Source organism: Trachypithecus francoisi, unplaced genomic scaffold (genome assembly GCF_009764315.1).
Source record: "Trachypithecus francoisi isolate TF-2019V2 unplaced genomic scaffold, Tfra_2.0 Lachesis_group13, whole genome shotgun sequence".
Taxonomy (NCBI): domain Eukaryota; kingdom Metazoa; phylum Chordata; class Mammalia; order Primates; family Cercopithecidae; genus Trachypithecus; species Trachypithecus francoisi.
This window is the reverse complement of record NW_022681458.1, coordinates 88,946,713-88,967,220: the sequence shown is the minus strand read 5'-3', so window position 1 is coordinate 88,967,220 and position 20,508 is coordinate 88,946,713. Positions and strand designations below refer to the sequence as shown.

Genomic DNA, 20,508 nt, shown 5'->3' with positions numbered 1-20,508 from the left:
CTTTAAAGTTTGTTTTGTCTGAAATTAGAATAGCAGCTCAATATTTTTTTGACTTTCCATTTGCTTGGTAGATTATTGTCCATACCTTTACTTTGAGCCTATGAGTATCATTGCATGTAAGATGCGTCTCCTGAAGTCAGCATATGCTTGAGTCTTGCTTCTTTATCCAGATCTTCACTTTGTGCCTGTTAAGTGGGGTGTTTATCCTGTTAAGTGGGAATGTTTAGCCTCTTTATGTTTAAGGTAAATACTGATATGTGTAGATTTGATCCTGTCATCATGTTGTTATAGTAGCTTGTTGTTATGTAAACTTGATCATGGTAGGTATTTTATAGTGTCAGTGGGTTATAGTTAAGTGGGTTTGTGTGTGTGTGTGTGTGTGTCAAGTAATGGTCTTTCATTTTCATGTTTAGCACTCCCTTAAAGACCTCTTGTAAGGTGAGTCTGGTGATGACAAATTCCATGAGCTTGTCTGAAAAGGATTTTATTTTTCTTTCTCTTACGAAGCTTCATTTGGCTGGATAGGAAATTCTTAGTTGGACTTTCTTTTCTTTAAGAATGCTGAATATAGGTCCCACAATCTCTTCTGGCTTATAAAGTTTCTACTGAAAGATCCATTATTAACCTGATGGTGTTCCATTTGTAGGTGACCTGCCCCTCCTCTCTAGTTGCCTTTAACATTTTTTTGTGTGTGTTGACCTTGGAGAATCTGATGACTGCATGTCTTGGGGATGATCATCTTTTATAGTATCTCAGAGGATTTTTCTGAATTTATCTTTAGTGCCTTAGCACAGTGTTGGCACTTATGTGGGCACTAAATTGTATCTGTAGGATAAATGAAAGGAATATTTTAGTTTTTATAATTAAAGTGGTTGTTTTATTCTTAAAGTAATACATGCTTATAGTAAAAATTCAAGCTTACAGAAGACTGCAAATTCTGTTGTTCAGAGATTACTAAGTTTAGTGAGTGTATCTTTCTAGAAATTTTCTGGAAATATGAAAATTTACACAGACACACATACATATATCCTGCTTTTTCTGTGTGTGATGATTTCAGGTCTGTGAAGGGCCTGGAATTTGATTTCACCTCACATAAAAGCTAAAAGTTAGCTTGTTATTATTTCATGGATTTTGGCTGGCAGAATAGACTTCTGTATTAGAGCAAAGGACATTTTTTACTCATGGCACAGGAAGTACATGAGCCATCAGATGTCACGTGTCAATGCAGTTTGTCATATATTGGTCCTTTCACACATGCTTGCGTATAGGGATATCCATTCTATGAAGATGGATGGCTATAGAAGTACAATATGTATTTGTGTGAGTTCCACTTGCTTCCTGTGTTTGTCCCAGATGGGACAAACAGTAGCCATTTTTTCTCACCTCCTTTTTCAATATTCCTTACTGCACACACAATTATGAAAAGTGGCCTGGAGTGTTTGGGGCCTTACATTGTTGGCATCCCCAGCAGGAAGTATTAGGAATGTATGAGAGTGAAGGAATGTCTCTCAATGATATCCACTCTTGATCTTCTATAATGTTGGCTTCTGGTGAATTTTCATGTGAGTATGGCACTCCATTGAACACCCTAAATAATGTGACAGTGGCTGGGGTCAGATTCACTTAGTTTTTCCTTATACAGTATTTACATAAGGCTATTACGAACAGAACTTCTAACAACAGGATTAGGCCAACCTGGAGTTTTGACTTTACTCATGTTTCCCCATGGTCCTGTATTCAGTCACCGTAAATAAGTCTTAGAGGATATCAATAGGTTTTATTCTATAAAGCCAAACTGTAGTAGTCTAAGAACAATGTATTATCCAGCACAAATGATACAAGGGAGTTTACATATAACTGCTTATCTTTGTTCACCATTGCAATAGATGATTTAATAGAATCTGAATTTCCATGGAGAGATAGTCCATGGCTCACTCTGCCCATGTACAAACATATAGCCCAAAGGGATACAAGTCTGTCCAATCAGGATTGTTTATTAAACTTTATTTGGATCATCATTACATTGGTCTGATTAAGCATGTGCCATGTTACTGAAGAGTTGTAGCCTGGATTGTATACATGGCATAAGCCAAAGTGCTCAGATATCAGGAGAAGCAAGTGAATTTCTATCAGCCAGATAGAAAAAATGTTATGCAAGTTCTTGTGTTTGTTTAGGTGGGAGGAAGGGTATCTTTTTGGGAGCAGCCATTTATGGCATCAGGCACAGCAGAGCAGTTTAGGACTGGCCATGCCCACATGAGTTTTTCTGTTTCATAGCACTTGGAAGAGATGACAAATGGAACAGCAGGCTGGATTGTCAGCCACAGATGCTACTTCACTCAGGCAGGCCATATGATTATTTTGCCAGGCTCTGATTCTGGATCTAGGTGACAAACACAGCATTAATTAACCCATCCTTTTCCCCACAACTCTTGGTGTACAAGCCATTTCTTCCCCAGATGTCAGAATTATTGCTTTCTCCACAGCCATGAAATTTTGTGTGCCCTATTTCAGTATAACTTTGCCTTTCTTCTCTCCAGTCCTCTATTAATCTAACCCAGAGCTTTCATATGAAAGTGTTAAATGCAAGGGGAACAGAGACATTTTTACAAAATATATAGAGACCCATTATACCTCCCATGTTTGCCCACATAGGCCATGGTAGAGGGATTCAGTTAGCAGTAATGTTAGCCATCTGTGTTTGCAGTTTCTGCATTCGCAGATTCAAGTAACCTTGGATTGAAAATATTTGCAAACGAACACAGTAAAAGTAGAAACACAACAATAAAATCACAGATAAAAACAATTTAGCATAACAACTATTTGCATAGCACTTACATTGTATTAGGTGTTATGAATAATCTAGAAATGACTTAAGGACTACAGGAATATGTGCATAGGTTATATAAAAATACTATGCCATTTTATATAATAGACTTGAGCATTGAGTTTGGAAAATCTAATACCTTGACTATCATTATATTATTAGGTGGCCTTTGCAACAAACGGCACAACATTGCCAGACTGTAGATGGGTCTGGAAACCAGCAAATATGACCCACTTTAGTTTCATGGGCCATAGTGGTATGGCTGGAAGTGACTTATTGGCCTGAAACAGCAGCCCTGTAACCTAAAACCAGGTAGGATGGTGATGTAGGCACCTTTATCAAAGAGAGCCATAAATATTCTTATTCCTGCCATCCCTTCTTAGTGTTGACCAATACTTGTGTTTCAGGCCAAGGATAGGATTTACAATTTATTTTAAAGGTGATAAAAGCTGTTGATCAATAATGAGCAGAACAGGGAAGATAACTAATTAAATTAAATTAAAATTTTTTTTTTTTTGAGACAGAGTCTCACTCTGTCACCCAGGCTGGAGTGCAGTGGCATGATCTCGGCTCACTGCAACTTGCACCTACAACGTGCAACCTGCACGTTCAAGCAATTCTCCTGCCTCAGTCTCCTGAGTAGCTGGGACTACAGGCGTGCACCACCAGGCCCAGCTAATTTTTTGCATTTTCAGTAGAGACGGGTTTTCACTGTGTTAGACAGGATGGTCTCAATCTCCTGACCTTGTGAACTGCCCACCTTGGCCTCCTTGGCCTCCTAAAGTGCTGGGATTATGGGTGTGAGCAACTGCGCCCGGCCATTAAATTTAAATTTTAACAGGAACCACCTGCCTTTTGTGTGAAGAATAGATTATAATGAGGGTACATTTAAGATGCTAAGGCATAGCAGATGATCAAGCAATTCTACACCTAGGTATATACCCAAGAACAATGAAAACATGTCTACAGAAAATTTGTATGTAAATGTTCACAGCTTAAATTTTTCATGATAGTCAAAAGGTAGAAGCAACATAAATGTGCATCCACTGATGAATGGATAAATAAAATGAATATATAGCTGTATAATGGAATATTATTTGGCAATAAAAAGAAATGAAGTACTCGCATATGCTACAACGTGAATGAACATTGAACACATTGTGCTAAGTGAGAGAAGACAGTCATGAAGGCAACATATTGTATGATTCAATTTATATGAAACATTCAAAATAGGAAAATTCATAGACAATAAATCAGATTAGTGATTACCTATGTCTATGGATGATGCTAGGATTTAGGGTTCTGGCAAAGGGGAGTGGTTTACTTTTTGAGGAAAGGAAATGCTCTAAAATTGATTGTGGTAATAGACACACAACTGTGTGACTATATGGCATTGTATACTTTGAATGATACAATGAGTGAATTATCAGATATATGAATTATATCTCAATAAAACTTTTTTAAAAACAATCTAAGGCAGCATTTCAGAATCCTGGTGGCTGCTTGGTCTATAGTTGTAGTGGTGGAACTGGTGAAAAGTGGCACAAATCTGAAAGTGGAGCCAACAGAATTTGCTGCACAATCAAATATGCAATGTGAAAGAAACAAGTTGCTAGAAAGGAGTACACGGTTTTTGGCCAACCTGTACCAAATGTTGCTGAGGATTTTTGTAAGATAATGATTAAGAATTGATCATTGGATTTGACCCTGACCTTGTCACATAAGATTTCCACATAGTGGCAGGACCTAAAGCCTGTGAAGTTTAACAGAGAATGGGAGGATAGGGATATATAGACATACATAATTATTTTCAAGAGTTTTACATGACACGTGAATAGATGGATGTAGGGGCACCTGAAGAGAGATGTGTGGTGAAATTACTTTATTTAAAGATTATTATAAATATAACATCTTTGCATGTTGGTAATAATGACTTGTTAGAAAAGATAAACTGATGCAGAAAAGTCAAATCCTTGAATATGTGAGGGCAGGGGGCTTAAAGGGACAGTTCACCATGGTAACAGCTGGACTTGCCAAATTTGGTATGGTGGTAATAGAAACAAGCAAGCGATACATTTGACATGGTAGTATGCAAAATTCTCTCCTGATTGTTTATATGTTCTCTGTTAAATGTAGATGCATAGTGATCAGCCATGAGAAAAAGCAAGTGTGGAGATGACAGTATGAGGAAGTCAAATAAACTGCAAAATTGTTGTCTGAAAGATGGAGATTGATTTGGACTCCACTGCAATGTGGGCATAGATTTAAAATGAGAAGAGGTGGAATAATTTGGGAGTTTCGTGCCAGCCATGTTCACCTGTTTGCATGTAGAAGTGGAGTACAGGAAAGTGGGTTTAACTAGCCAGTGTATTCCTTTGCTGGGACTGCTATAATTAATACCACAGACTGGGTGCCTTAAACAACAAAAATGTATTTTCTCTCACAGTTCTGGAGGCTAGAAGTCCAAAATCAAGATGTCAGCAGTGTTGATTTTATTCTGAGGCCTCTTTTTGTGATTGACAAATGGTTGCCTTCTCTCTGTGTCTTCACGTGGTTTTCCTGTGTCCTAATCTCCTCCTTGAAGGGTACCAATCAGATTAGATGAGGGTCCACCCATCTCACCTCATTTCATCTAATTACCTTTTTAAATCCCCTATTTCCAAATATGGTTCCATTCTAAGATACTTGAACCCATGAAGGGGGTTAGGACTTGAACCCATGAAGTTTTGGAATGTGGCAGGCAAGGGCAATTCAGCCCATAACAACCAATGCTGTAGTTTTAAAATTTAAATATATTGGAGTTAGAGAGGGTGTATGTAAGAGAAGTGTAATCCTGTTCTCATATAGCTTACCACTTAAGAAAGGGGGACAATAAGAAACAAAAAACCCACAATTTTTCAGTAAATTGGGGGTGATAATTGCTAAGAAGGAAAGTTAAGTGGGGTGAGAAGATAAGAGAGTGAGTAAGGTGTGTGTGCTGTTTTATATAGGCTGATAGGAAAGCTCTTGGTAATGTGACATTTGAACAGGAAGGAAGGAAGATCTGAAGGAAACATGAGCAGGGAGCCATGAACCTACTACTGGGCAGAGAAAGCACAATCACACATGCGCTGAGGCAAGCTAGTAATTGGCATATTTAAGGAACAGCCAGGAGACCTAAGTGACTGATGTGAACATGGTAGGAAATGAGATCAGAAAGGCATTAAGTAGAAGCTCTCTTATCTGGTGAACTTATGACTACAATTTATTTACTTCAAAAGTTGATGATATCAGGGAATCATATGGTACCTATTTACCTTTAAAAGGGAGGTACAATTTACACAGAGTGAAATGCATTGATCTTAAGTGCACAGTTTAATAGGTTTTTGCTATTGTAAAACCTTGTGTAACTCATACCACGTTAGAAACTACATCTAAAATAGTTCTGCTATGTGGTGCTCTTGTTCTCCAATCCCCTGAACGCCTACACACTGAGCATGCAACGTTTCCTCAAGGGTGGGCAGGGAGAATCCTCATTATTTTCTCTGGCTCTTTCAATGATGTTTCTGATGATAACAATATAAGTGTTACTACTAGTAATAATAACTAATGTATAATGAGTTCTTGTGTGCCAGGCACAGTTATAAGAGGTTACATGTTACATCCCTGTACTCATCCTAGTCTTACAAGGTAACTACTACTATTCACATTTTGTGAATAGGAAAACCAAGGCCTTAAACATTTAAGGAACTTGAATCAAGTTGCAAAATTAGTGAGTGTTGGAACCCAGACTCAAATTATGACAAAATAACTGAAACGTTTTCTTTTAAAGCCTATGTTAGGTTCCCTCCTAAGAATTGAACTTTATGTTATCAATATTCTGCCTTTCTTCAGTTGATATACAAATGAGGACATTTTTTGTTGTTTTTCTTCAGTTTTGTTTATTTCTTCTCTTCTGCTATCTTTCAGTAAAAAGCATTTATTTAGCACTATATTTTTTGGCTTCTTTGTCTCTTAGTTTAACCTTTAGTGTGAAGTGGTTATTACAGTGGACACTTTGGTTTCGGCTGTGAGTGGATTTCCTGGGTTTAACTTAAGTTTTTGTCTTTTTTGTTTGTTTGTTTGTTTGTTTGTTTTGACAGAGTCTTGCTCTGTTGCCTAGGCTGGGGTGCAATGGCACACTCTCGGCTCACTGCAGCCTCCGCCCCACAGGTTCAAGTGATTCTCCTGCCTCTTGCCTCCTGAGTAGTTGGGATTACAGGAGTCCGCCACCATGCCCAGCTAATTTTTACATTTTTAATAGAGACAGGGTTTCGCCATGTTGATCAGGCTGGTTTCGAACTCCTTACTTTAGGTGATCTACGTGCCTCGGCCTCCCAAATTTCTGGGATTATAGGTGTGAGCCACCGTGCCCGGCCAATTTTTTATCTTTATTCATGCAAAGATCTGTTTCCCTATCAGTCAGACCTGAAGCTAATTTATGGTATTTTTTCAGGGCTTACTCACTACATTTATCAGCCTATAAACCAAACTCTGCAAAATTATTTGGTCATTAGCTCACAGAAGCTCCTGCCTATTTAAAACATTTAAAGTATGCTGAGTGCCTGAAACTTCTGGAAGGATTACCAGCAGCCTTACACTAGTTTCCAGGATCCCTTGGCAGCCTCAAGGATAGCCTCATAAAATAGACTGAAAAAATTTGCTCCCATTACACAATTTTCTACAAAAAAAAGTTTATGACTATAGATACAAATATGTCTAATAGCAAGTAGATTCCCTAAGTAATAACTTCCTAATTAAAAAAGAACAACAAATAACAAACCAAAGCAAAAACAAAAACTTTTTTATTTTTAACAACATAGTGACAAAGCCCTAAACTTTATCTAGATTTATTTCTTATATTTAAAATCAATTTTTTTTTTTTGAGATGGAGCTTCTCTCTTGTTGCCCAGCTGGTGTACAGTGGTGTGATCTCTGTTCATTGCAGCCTCTGCCTCCTAGGTTCAAGCCATTCTGCTGCTTCAGCCTGCTGAGTAGATGGGATTACAGGCACATGCCACCATGCCCGGCTAATTTTTGTATTTTTAGTAGAGACAGGGTTTCAGTATGTTGGCCAGGCTGGTCTCCAACTTCTGACCTCAGATGATCCGCCCATCTCGGCTTTCCAGAGTTCTGGGATTACAGGCATGAGCCACTGTGCCCAGCCTTAAAATCAATTTTTAATAAAGATAGGAAATATGGTACACATTTTCAAGTAAAAATCCTATAATATAGACAATCTTGCTGATACCATTACTTAATGTTTTTGAAACAATTAGGAAAAGGGTAATAGTATTGGATAGAAAAGGCTGTAGTTGAGGCAAGTTGCTCATGCACTACATTGGCTTGGCAAGCCAGGGATATTGAAGAATTTGGATTTTCTGACTGTTTGAGAAACAAAACAGTATTTGCAAATAAATAGGGGTTTCCTGGAATAGAAACATAATGCAGATGCTGATTCTCTTAAATAAACCTGGGCCACCAACTGTGCTTATGTTGGTTAATATTCTGTGTTTAAAGTACCATTTTTCTGCTCAGTTTTCTTCTCTTAAGAGGAATATTGAAATACAATGTACAAGATTATTATTTTATAAGTGAAGGGGATTAGATCTCTGTGAATGATAAAGCTTAGCCTGTTTTCAAGGCTTAGGTGTTTTCAAGATGTAGATAAAATTTTAAAACTTAAAAAAATAAGGAGAATCTTATTTGAAGATTCTTATACATGAAATGGTATAGTTAGAATTCTTTCAGTGCTAATTTCTTAATATATAGTGCTACCAGACTATGAAATCAGGATAATTTGAATACTGCTTGAAGTGGCAATAATATGTAATTTTGACTTTTTATCATAACTAAAGTTTAAATTAAATTCTCAACCTCAGCTGTTAGGCTCATTAGGAAATGACTTAGCTTAGATATTTTAATATTTAATTAATACTGAGTGATTTCAAATTTTCTATTATAATAATATTCTTCATCTTTTCTTAAACAATATTTTAAATTCTTTATCTTGCTTAAGCTTCACAATATTTTGTGAGATTGATGGGACAGAAAATATGTTAAAAACAAATGAAGCACTGAAAAGCAAGATACCTACCTAAGGTCATTCCTTTATTTGATGACAGAGCCAGGCATGGTGCTGTTTACATCTTCCAGGATCATTTATGTATAAAGTACTCCTTATAAACTTGGGGATGGCTGTGTAGTGACCATCAATGTTATATGTACTTCTCCATGGAATTATTTTCTACGATAAACTGAAAGGATCTACCCTATCTTAAGACTGAATACAGAAAATTTGATAGCTTGAATTGTTTCATATCTCACATTTAGAAAAGAATGTATACAGTAACAGGAAATAAGTATGGGACAATAATTCCTTTATTATCAGGTTTAGAGGCTGATTTCCAATATTTAGCTATCATTTTTATAGAAAATTAAAGTGGAAATGAAACAAAGTAGATAATAATATGTTACTTTTTCTAAGAAAAAAACACCCAAATGTCATGTATTCTTTGGATTTACATATATCTCTCCATTTTATATGTGTGTGTGTATATATATATATATATATATTCTGAATAAATGTAAATGTAATTTTTTTGTAGTTACTAAAATAAAATCTGTTACAATAATTATTTTGTAACTGGCACTTTATGTGAATTTTGAATTTGTTGCTAGTTTAGGTTGGTTATAACAGGCAACAGAATTTCTGTTGCTTTATGGTGCTGTCAGCTGCTGTTAATTTAAAGAGCTTGTGCTCATCAAATTATACTTTGATGTTTTTATTCTGAGACATACATTTATGAAATATTTCAAGTGTCTTTGTATTTAATACTGTTCACCCCAAATAGCTCTGTCAAAACTTCATCACTTATCTTATTCACATCAATAAGTTTATATTTTACTTGATATTATTTGAAATGTAACAAATGGCATCAGATTATGTTTTGTCTGATTTACTTACTTTATAGATAAAAGTTGGTTAACCAGGTAAACAAATGTAGTAGTATACATAAAATGCTCAATGTAGTATAAATAAAACAAATATGTGTAAGGTATTCATTCTGCACTTACCTTGGAAAATGTCTCTTAATAATTATGTGTCTATCTTTGTTATAGCCGTTAGAATTCTTGCTCTGATTATTTTAAATCATTTATATTAATATGTTTTTCCTCTGATAAATTGGATGCATGCTATCTATTCTAAATACACATTTGTTGTAGATACTTTCTATGCAGATCAGCTGGGATTTTGAGGCTATGTAATTATTAATCGTGTCTTGTAATTGCTCTACTTAAGAATATGAGAACAATTTTTGCTATTTTATATGTTTATTTTATTTTATTTTTATGTGTGTATGTATTTTTTTTTTTTTTTTGAGACAGAGTTTCGCTCTTGTCACCCAGACTGGAGTGCAGTGGTGCAGTCTCGGCTCACTGCACCCTCCACCTCCCAGGTTCAAGTGATTCTCCTGCCTCAGCCTCCCAAGTAGCTGGGGATACAGGCATGTGCCACCATGCCTGGCTAATTTTTGTATTTTTAGTACAAACGTGGTTTTACCATGTTGGCCAGACTGGTCTCAAACTCCTGACCTCAGGTGATCCACCTGCCTCGATATCCCAAAGCGCTGGGATTACAGGTGTGAGCCACCATGCCCAGCTCTGTTTTATGTTTTAATAATTATCTGTTCTGCAAGATGCTTTATAAGTATGATTCTGCGTAATCTTCATAACAAATGAGGTTTAGGTTTGGCATTTCTATCCACATTATACATATGAGGAAACTGTGGCTTAGAAAGTCTTCTGTTCCCAGGAGGTGTATGGACCTAGACGTGTCTGTCTATAAAGGCCAGATCTTAGATGCTATAATATAATGTATCCTAGGATGATTTCTATTTCAGTATTGTTGACTAGTCAGAAGTACTGAATTAGAGTAAACTCAGAATTGCACTATTTGACAACCTGGTGCTATAAAGAATATCATGATATGACTTTAAGGTCATTACAATACAACTTAAAGGAATCAAATAGTTTGTCAAGGGCCTAGCAGAGTAGTGGCAGATCTAGTATTAGATATTAAAATGTTAGCCAACTAGCTTGCTAGCAACTTTCATTTATTTAGGCTTTTAATTTTAGATTCAAAGGCTTGAGTGCTGATATATTTGAGAGCATTAAATAAGTCCTACATTTCATGTTATATGTTCTTTATCCAAAAATCTATGTGTACAGTTAATGAAATTTTCTTCTTCTTTTTTTTTTAATACAGTGGAATGTATCCTGCTTTTATCTTGGAGTTCACCTGTGTGGCTTGGATTTATCACAGTAGCATTTGTCTTCAATCTGTGTGTTAAATAGAAATCAAGGAAAGACATGAGGAGATTTGTTTACTGCAAGGTGGTTCTAGCCACTTCATTGATGTGGGTTCTTGTTGATGTCTTCTTACTGCTGTACTTCAGTGAATGTAACAAATGTGATGATAAGAAGGAGAGATCTCTGCTGCCTGCATTGAGGGGTAAGTGCTTATGAAGCAAATATTTTTGTAGAGATGCCTTGACAAAATAAGAAACTTCAGAATCAGAAGAGTTTTGCCTTAGTGAGTTAGAAGAGCATTTTGGCAGCACTGTTAATGCATGTTTAACCATGGGGAAGTTACTTTACTTTTCCTGGTCTTAGATGTCTTCTTGGAAGAAATGAGAACAGTTAGCTAACCTCTAAGATAGCGTTCAACCTAATAAATTCTGGTGTTCTATGACTGTATGAAAAGAACAGTTTAGTGAACATTCAAACTGGGCAGAATTTTAAATCTAGGCTCCTAGAAGCCAAAAGCCTTTAAAGACCAAGCACATAACATAAAACGGAAAAACCACTAAAGTGAGACAGGTGGCGATTTTAGCAAACGAACTGTGCATGAATGACACCACTAAAGACTTCCAAAACAGTTGAAATAAAACAACCAGTTTTTAAAACAAAACACATGGTGGTATGCAGATTTACCAGATTGCAGGCTGTATGTTAAGTGAAAAAGATAATTTCAAGTATACTATAAAAATTACTTTAATTCAGTATTTTCCTCTTGAGGGACCAGTTTCAAAGACTAAATATGAATGTAAACATAATAATTTGTATGAATGGTTATTTATCAAGTAAAGCCACAGAAATTTGTTTTCTGTGAAGTTATTCCAATTTTCTCTATGCTTTCTTTTTTGTTGACTTCAAGATCTATAAATATGTTCCTGAAGTATTCCTAGAAAATTCAATACTTCTAAAATATGTAAGAGTACTCAAAATTAGTTTTGTTCTCATTGAATGAACATATTCTCTGTTTGGCAAAAGTTTTATGCATAAATATGACAAAAAGCAAGCTTCAATTGAAGTTTGATGAAATGTTTGTACCTTTTGGAAAAGTGAATCTAAATTATCAAGTTGAGATTTACATTTATTTAATGAATGTGATCTGCTTTTAATGTTATAGATATTTTTGAGATATTTATTGAACAAAATATTTTAATAAGCAGAATTTCATTAACACTCTCAGTTTATATGAAGTTTAGGGAAACAGAAGAGCTTTTCCAAAATTTAATTTTTGTTCAAAGAGTATTTTAGATATATTGAGTTTGCTTTAGATTACAAAAATACTCTTGTTCATTTAGGGAAATCCTGAATCGCTTCCTTGTCTTTTAAAATGGATCTTTCATTTTAGATTTTGACTAATATAAATAATTAAAAAAATTTTGGGAGTGACTGATGCTAGACCCATTTAGGTAGTTTACATGCATTTTTTTGTGCCTTTATACTACAGTTACTCTGAGAGGGGAACGTTATAAGTCCGTGTTTTTGACAAATGAACATGGGGAATGATTTGCTGATCTTTAGTTAAAACCCCAGAATTAATCGGCCTTTTCAGCTTCTTTGTCAGAATCAGTTGAGTTGCTGCTTGGCTGAATGTAGAAAAGTGTTTTTGATGGATTATATCAGTTTGGAATGATCACTCTGTCATTTGTTGAAGGAAACCATCTAGGTTGGTCACACACACACAAAAATGTTACAATCTGATTCAGCAAAACATTGATAGGCTTTTCTACAAGTAACAAAAAGGTACAGTTTTGCTGATTTATGTCCTTAATGCTCCTTAAGTCTTAAATCTCAAAATGTGAAATTTAACAATGCAAGACAAAAATAACTTTTCCTTGTACTTAAATTGTAATTAAACTGTTGTTCTCTTTGTTTATAAGACTTGTTGTTTTACTTCATTCAGGTTGTTAAAAAAAATATAGACTTGGGCCGGGCGCGGTGGCTCAAGCCTGTAATCCCAGCACTTTGGGAGGCCGAGACGGGCGGATCACAAGGTCAGGAGATCGAGACCATCCTGGCTAACACAGTGAAACCCCGTCTCTACTAAAAATACAAAAAACTAGCCGGGCGAGGTGGCGGGCGCCTGTAGTCCCAGCTACTTGGGAGGCTGAGGCAGGAGAATGGCCTGAACCCAGGAGGCGGAGCTTGCAGTGAGCTGAGATCCGGCCACTGTACTCCAGCCTGGGCGACAGAGCGAGACTCCGTCTCAAAAAAAAAAAAAAAAAAAAAAAAATATAGACTTGGTGGCTAACAAAGAACAGGCATTTATTTCTTACAATTTTGGAGACTGGGGATTCCAAGATGAAAGTGCTAGCAGATGCAATTTCTGATAAGGGCCTGTTCCTTATAAACAGCTGTCTTCTCACTAACCTCACTAGGCAGAATAGTTGAGAAATCTCTCTGGGGCATATTTTGTAAGGGCACTAATCGCATTCGTGAAGGTTCCACCTTCATGACTTAACCACCCCCGAAAGGCCCTATCTCCTAATATTACTTTGAGGTTAGCATTTCACTATATGAATTTTGCAGAGACACAAACATTCAGTACATTGTACTACTTTCAAGTTTTATATTAATACTATTTGTCTTGAATAAATGGAAAATAGACTTGAGGGTTTTAATTTCATTTTCAATTGTCACTTATTTCAGAATTTTACTTTAGGAATGTGTATCTTGTTTTCAAAATATTTTATTTGTAAGCAGATGATGCTATGCAAAGTGTATCTAACTGAATTTTTCGTGTTTTAAGTCTGCTAAAAACAAGCTTTTTTACTTATAAAAAGATCCTTCTGAACCTGTGCATCTCCATTATTAAAGCAAAGGTTTTGGAGTAGGCAGTTTCTAAGATCACTTATATGTCTAAATTTTAAACAATTCATAAGGACCCAATATTAGCATACACTATTAGTTAATTTTTGAGATATTTTCATTCATTCCTTCATTCATCAATTAATTAATTTTTTATTAAGTTCTTACTGTAGGCAAATTCTGGGGATATAACTGAGGTCCCTGACGTTTGGGACATAAGGGAACAAGGCTCCCACCTGTCATGGAGCTTAAAGTCAAATATATAGTAAACATTTTTCTCTTTCTATATGTATTTATGTGACTGTGTGTGTGTGTGTGTGTGTAATCATGTGACATATAATGATATTTTGGTCAACAACTGACTACATATTTGATAGTGATCCTATAATATTTTAGTAATGATCACCGACATTGAGTTAGTTTTTTTCATATGATTTTTGGCCACATGTATGTCTTCTTTTGAGGAGTGTCTGTTCATGTCTTTTGCCCACTTTTTAGTGTTTTTTTTCTTGTAAATTTATTTTAAGTTCCTTATAGATGCAGGATATTAGACCTTTGTCAGATGCATAGAGTGCAAAAATTTTCTCCCATTCTGTAAGTTGTCTGTTTACTCTGTTGTTAGTTTCTTTTGCTGTGCAGAAGCTTTTTAGTTTAATTAGATCACATTTGTCAATTTTTGCTTTTGTTGCAATTGCTTTTGGTGTCTTCATCATGAAATCTTTGTCTGTGTTCATGTCCTGAATGGTATTGCCTAGGTTGTCTTCCAGGGTTATTATAGTTTTGGGTTTTACTATATTCAAGTCTTTAATCCATCTTGAGTTAATTTTCTATATAATGTAAGGAAGGTGTCCAGTTTCCATTTTCTGCATATGGCTAGCCAGTTCTCCGAGCACCATTTATTTAATAGGGAATCCTTTCCCAATTGCCTATTTTGGTCAGGTTTGTCAAAGATAAGATAGTTGTAGGTGTGCAATCTTATTTCTGGGTTCTGTATTCTGTTCCATCGGTCTGTATGTCTGTTTTGGTACCAGTAGCATGCTATTTTCGTTACTGTAGCCCTGTAGTATAGTTTGGTGTCGAGTAGCATGATGCTTCTAGCTTTGTTCTTTTTGCTTAGGATTGCTTTGGCTTTTGGGCTTTTTTTTGGCTTCATATGAATTTTAAAATAGTCTTTTCTGTTTCTGTGAAGAATGTTAATGGCAATTTAATGGGACTAGAAAAAAAGCTCAACATCACTGATTATTAGATAATTGCAAATCAGAACCACAATGAGATTCCATCTCATGCCAATCAGAATGGCTACTATTAAAAAGTCAAAAAACAACATATGCTGGCAAGGTTGTGCATAAAAAGGAACACTTATTTCCTGTTGGTGGGAGTGTAAATTAGTTCAGCTATTGTGGAAGACAGTGTGGCGATTGATTCATCAGAGACCTAAAGACAGAAATACTATTCAACCCAGCAATCCCATTAGTGTATAATACCCTAAGGAATATAAATTGTTCTATTATAAAGAGACATTCATGCATATGTTCACTGCAACACTATTCATATTAGCAAATACATGGAATCAACCTAAATGCCCATCAGTGATAGGCTAGATAAAGAAAATGTGGTACATGTATACTATGGAATACTATGTAGCCATAAAAAAGAATGAGATCATGTCCTTTGCAGGGACATGGATGGAGCTGGAGGCAATTAGCCTTAGCAAACTAATGCAGGAACAGAAAACCAAATAGCTCATGTTCTCATTTATAAGTGGGAGCTAAACAATGAGGACACATAGACACATAGACAGGAACAACACACACTAGGGTTGAGGGCAGAAGGAGAGAGAAGATCAGGAAAAATAACTAATGAGTAATGAGTATTAGGCCTAATACCTGGGTGATGAACAAGTGTGTACAACAAACCCACATGACACATGTTTACTGATGGAACAAACCTGCACATGTGCCCCAGAACTTAAAATAAAAGTTAAACAAATTATAACATTTTACTGTACCTTTTCTATGTTTGGATATGTTTAGATACACAAATACTTACAATTGTGTTATAATTTCCGATAGTATTGAGCGTAGTAACATGTTAAACATGTTTGTAGCCTAGGAGCAATAGACTATACCATACAGCCTAAGTGTGCAGTAGGCTATACTATTTAGTCTTGTGTAAGTACATTCTATGATGTTTGCACAATGATAACATCATCTAGTGATGCTCTTCTCAGAACACTTCCCCATCATTATGCAATGAATGACTGAATATATATTCAACTAAAAAGGTAAAATAAGTTAGAAATGATTACAAAACATAATTGATATTGGGATCAGGAAGAAGAGGACACTGGATCTGGAGTACTGGATAGCATTTCTCAAGCCAGGCATGGTGGTGTGTGCCTGTAATCCCAGGTACTCAGAAAGCTGAGGTGGGAGGACTGCTTGAGTTCAGGAGTTTGAGTCCAGGCTGGGCAATATAGTGAGACTTTATCTCAAAAAAGTGAAAAAAAAAATGAACCTTCACAAGGGCTGTAACATTAAAATTGAGGTTTATAGCATAAGAGTAGGAAATAACTAGTAAAAAGCAAAAAAATACTAAAATTCTAATGGAATGACAAAGATTCCAGAAAGCCCAGGATAATTCTAAAGGGGAAAAATACAGAGTGGGGATGTGACAAGTCTTAAAATTTAGAGTAATTAAGGCTATATAGTTGGAACAGAGAAGCACGGGGGAGACAAATTGTCCAAAGGAAGAGAATTAGCCCTCTGATGGCGAACCATATATGTACATATGTTTGGAACATTCTGTATATGACAGAAGGGGCACTGCAGATCAATGTGGAAAAGAGAGGCTGTTCAATAAATGGAACTGAGAATAAAGTGGCAATCCATGTGGAAAGAGACGAAATTGGATGCCTAACTCATGTCATGAAGTTTGGATTTAGGACTTAAATGTCAAAAACAAAGCTAAAACTTCAGCAGAAAAATATTTAGACATCTATAAGACCTTGGAATAAAAAATTCTTAAAACATAAAAAAATTACCACAAAGTATTGAGAATTTGACTAGGTTAAACTTGAGAAAGTTAGTTCATTCAAATGTACTTTAAAGAAGGTAAAAAGAGAAGTTAAAAATCATAGAATATATATAAAGAAAACACAATTGACAAGTTATTAAGTACATATAAGTAACTTGATTGTTATATGTATCAAGTATATATAAAAATTTTCTATAACTAATAAGAAAAACCCAAATAATCCAATAGAAAAAGTGGGCAACAGAACTGAAGTGACACTTCATAGAAAATGAAACACATATAGCAAATAAATTTGTGAAGAAATAATTAACATGAGCTTTACTTGGAAAACTGCAGATCAGGGCTACAGTGATATATCACTTGTATTTAGTCAGTTGGCAAACACTATAAATGGCTGATAATACCAATTGCTAAAGGTGATGTGTCTCTACATTTTTATAATAACTTCAGATAACAGTTGGGCATTAGCTCTGAAATCTGAATATTCATATGTAACTCAGCACTTAAAGTCATATACCCAAGATAATTTATTTCACATAAACAAAATATCCATAGCACTACAATTCATAAAAATAAAGCCTGAAAATAACCCATAGATCTATTAGTGGAAAAGTTGATGAATAAACGTTGGTATATCAATACAAAGAAATCTTATATGGTAGTTTAGTAGTTAAAATTAATGCAGTTCATTTTGACTTCCATCAACATGATTGAATCTTGAACATATATAATAGCAAATTATGTACAAAAACTACCTATTGGGTACTATGTTCACAGCCTGAATGATGGGATAATTTGTACCCCAAACCTGAGCATCACATGGTATATCCATGTAACAAACTTGCACATATACCCCGAATCTAAAATAAAATTATAAAAAAAGAAAACAGTTATATCCTTCAAAGATTATATACAATATAATACTGCTTAAAACACTAAAAATAACTAAAATTTTAAAAATGTAGACTTTAAAAATATAGAAAAATACAACAAAACTTTTCAAAAGCCAAACAATGCTAATTATGAATATGGGAATTAGGATGTTGTCTGTCATGTGTGCGGGAGATTGGGGTATGAGATGGGGGTGAACATTTTGACTGAATGTAGGGTATTACAACAGTCCTAGATTTGATTTGGATATGGGTTTGATGTGTCTTTTTCATCATATGGATAACTAAATGAGTGAATAAGATACACTGAATGGATTAAAAGTGGGAAGCCACTGAATGAACTTAAAAACCAAAGCAAACAGGATACGAGTTGTGTCACAGAAGGATTGCTGTGGATACAATGTAGAAAATGGAATAGAGAAGAGCTGTTCTTTCCAGGAGGTCTGGGTAGGAGTCTGTGGCATTATTCCATGTAGTCTGTGTAGGAAATGATGTCTGCTTATAGCCAAATAGTGCACAGTGAGGTGTGAGAGGAGTAGGTAATACCAAGAGGCATTTCATATATGAGATTAAGAGAGTTGGATTGCGTGCTTGATTCTGGCAGGTGTAGGAGAGGGGAGTGTCAAGGTCAAGTCTCTGGATTTTTGCAGGAATTTGTTTGATCCAATTTCCTGAGAGAAGGAAGGATGTAGGAGATGATTTGAGGGTGGACATTGAGTTTATTTTGGACACGATGAATTTAGGATGCCTGTTAGGACTCTGAAAGGAACTGTTCAGTAGGAAGTTGGCTACATCATTACACTCTAAATATCAAACTTGAGAAAACAGTCACTTTAATGGACATTTTTCTAAAATGGATTACATTCTCATCTCCTTTTTTAAAAGTGAAGTCTATGGGCTATAATGGAATCTTTGTTACAAAGTTAGTATTATCATTTTACACATCAATTATTGAATGATGCTGTAAAAAATAAATGATTTCAGGGACTTTATGGGAACATGTAGACCGATTCCAATATTAGATACAGACCCATGAACACTATTTGTTTTTCTGTTTTTTAAAGGATTGCTCTTGGGTAACATAAATACTTGTTTTATTAACCCTTTCGTGACACTCTGATGCCACCTGGAATTAAAGTGCAGTAAAAATATTTCTGACTCCTAAATGGTATGGAATACTAAGTGCTGCTACTCTCAATTTGGCAAAGTTAGAATAGGTATTTGAGAGAATAGATGTTTTAAAAGCAGGGTGATGCCACAGTGCACCTGCAAACACTTTGTGGAAATTTGAGGACGTGTGGTAGGTTTGCATGGGCATTATGCAAGGTAAGTTTGCAAGGATCCATGCATAGTGGATCCTTGTCCTGGCTTCCCACTCATGGCCTATATTCTCAGGCAAGTAGATTAGTCTCTCTGGGCCTCAGTAGTAATATGAAATGAATATGAGTCATGATTTTTAAAATCATGCCAGTCCGAAGTGAATGATTATATGTTTCTAGTTTTAAGAAAATAAACCTATAGAAAACCATCTATTTTATTATCTAGCTTTTGGTTCGTCTGTAGATAATATTTAGTTTGAGATGAGAAATAGTCATACAGAGAATACAAAATGGGAAAGGATCTGCTTAGAAACTCCAGAGGTTTCTTATCATCACAGAGGGCAAAAGGGATATGATGTTATGATATCTATTAGAGTTATCTAGAGGGACAGAACTAATATGATAGATGTATATATGAAGGGGATTTTATTAAGGAGTATTTACTGACACAGTCACAAGGTGAAGTCCTACAACAGACTGTCTGCAAGCTGAGGAGCAAGGAAGCCAGTCCAATTCCCCGAACCTCAAAAGTTGGAAAGTCGACAGTGCAGCCTTCAATCTGTGGTTGAAGTTCTAACAGCCTCTGGCAAACCACTGGTGTAAGTCCAAGAGTCCAAAAGCTGAAGAACTTGGAGTTCAATGTTCGAGGGCAGGGATCATCCAGCACAGAAGAAAGATGAAGGACAGAAGACTTAGCCCATCTAGTCCTTCCATGTTCCTCTGCCTGCTTTTATCCTAATCATGCTGGCAGTGATTAGATGGTACCTACTCAGATTGAGGGTGGGTCTGCCTCTCCCAGTCCACTGACTCAAATATTAATCTCCTTTGACCACACCCTCACAGATACACCCAGGATCAATACCTTCAAGTTGACACTCAATATTAACTATCACATGATATTCTAGAAGGGAAGGAAAGCTACCTTTCTTTGTCTTATTCTGAACTTTAAACATATGACATATGCATAGGAAATGAAATGAAATTTACTTGAAAAAAGGGAAAAATAGCAAAGCAAGAATTTCTGATTCTATGGAAAAAAGATACATACATTAATCAATAATAATAACACAATAATAATTTTAAGTATTAACTGTTCTAAATTATTTACAAGTGCTATGTTAGTAAATTCTCACAAAAATCTGTAAAGTTGGCATTATTATTATTATTATTATTATTATTTTACATGTGAGGAACTGCGACAAAGAGAGGGTAAAGAGATCTGCCAGAACTTTTACAACCAATGGAACAAGCTTTG

General features: G+C 35.6%; 1 protein-coding gene across 2 annotated transcripts in view; it reads left to right on the top strand.

The window, feature by feature from the left end:
* GALNT13 (polypeptide N-acetylgalactosaminyltransferase 13) overlaps positions 1–20,508 on the top strand; it is a 612,297-nt gene that overhangs the window by 62,803 nt on the left and 528,986 nt on the right. For both annotated transcript variants that reach the window (XM_033231450.1, XM_033231449.1), the window contains exon 3: positions 11,115–11,360. In XM_033231450.1, the coding sequence (XP_033087341.1) occupies positions 11,219–11,360 (142 nt within the window). In that variant the 5' untranslated portion in view covers positions 11,115–11,218. The remainder of the gene's footprint in view (positions 1–11,114; positions 11,361–20,508) is intronic.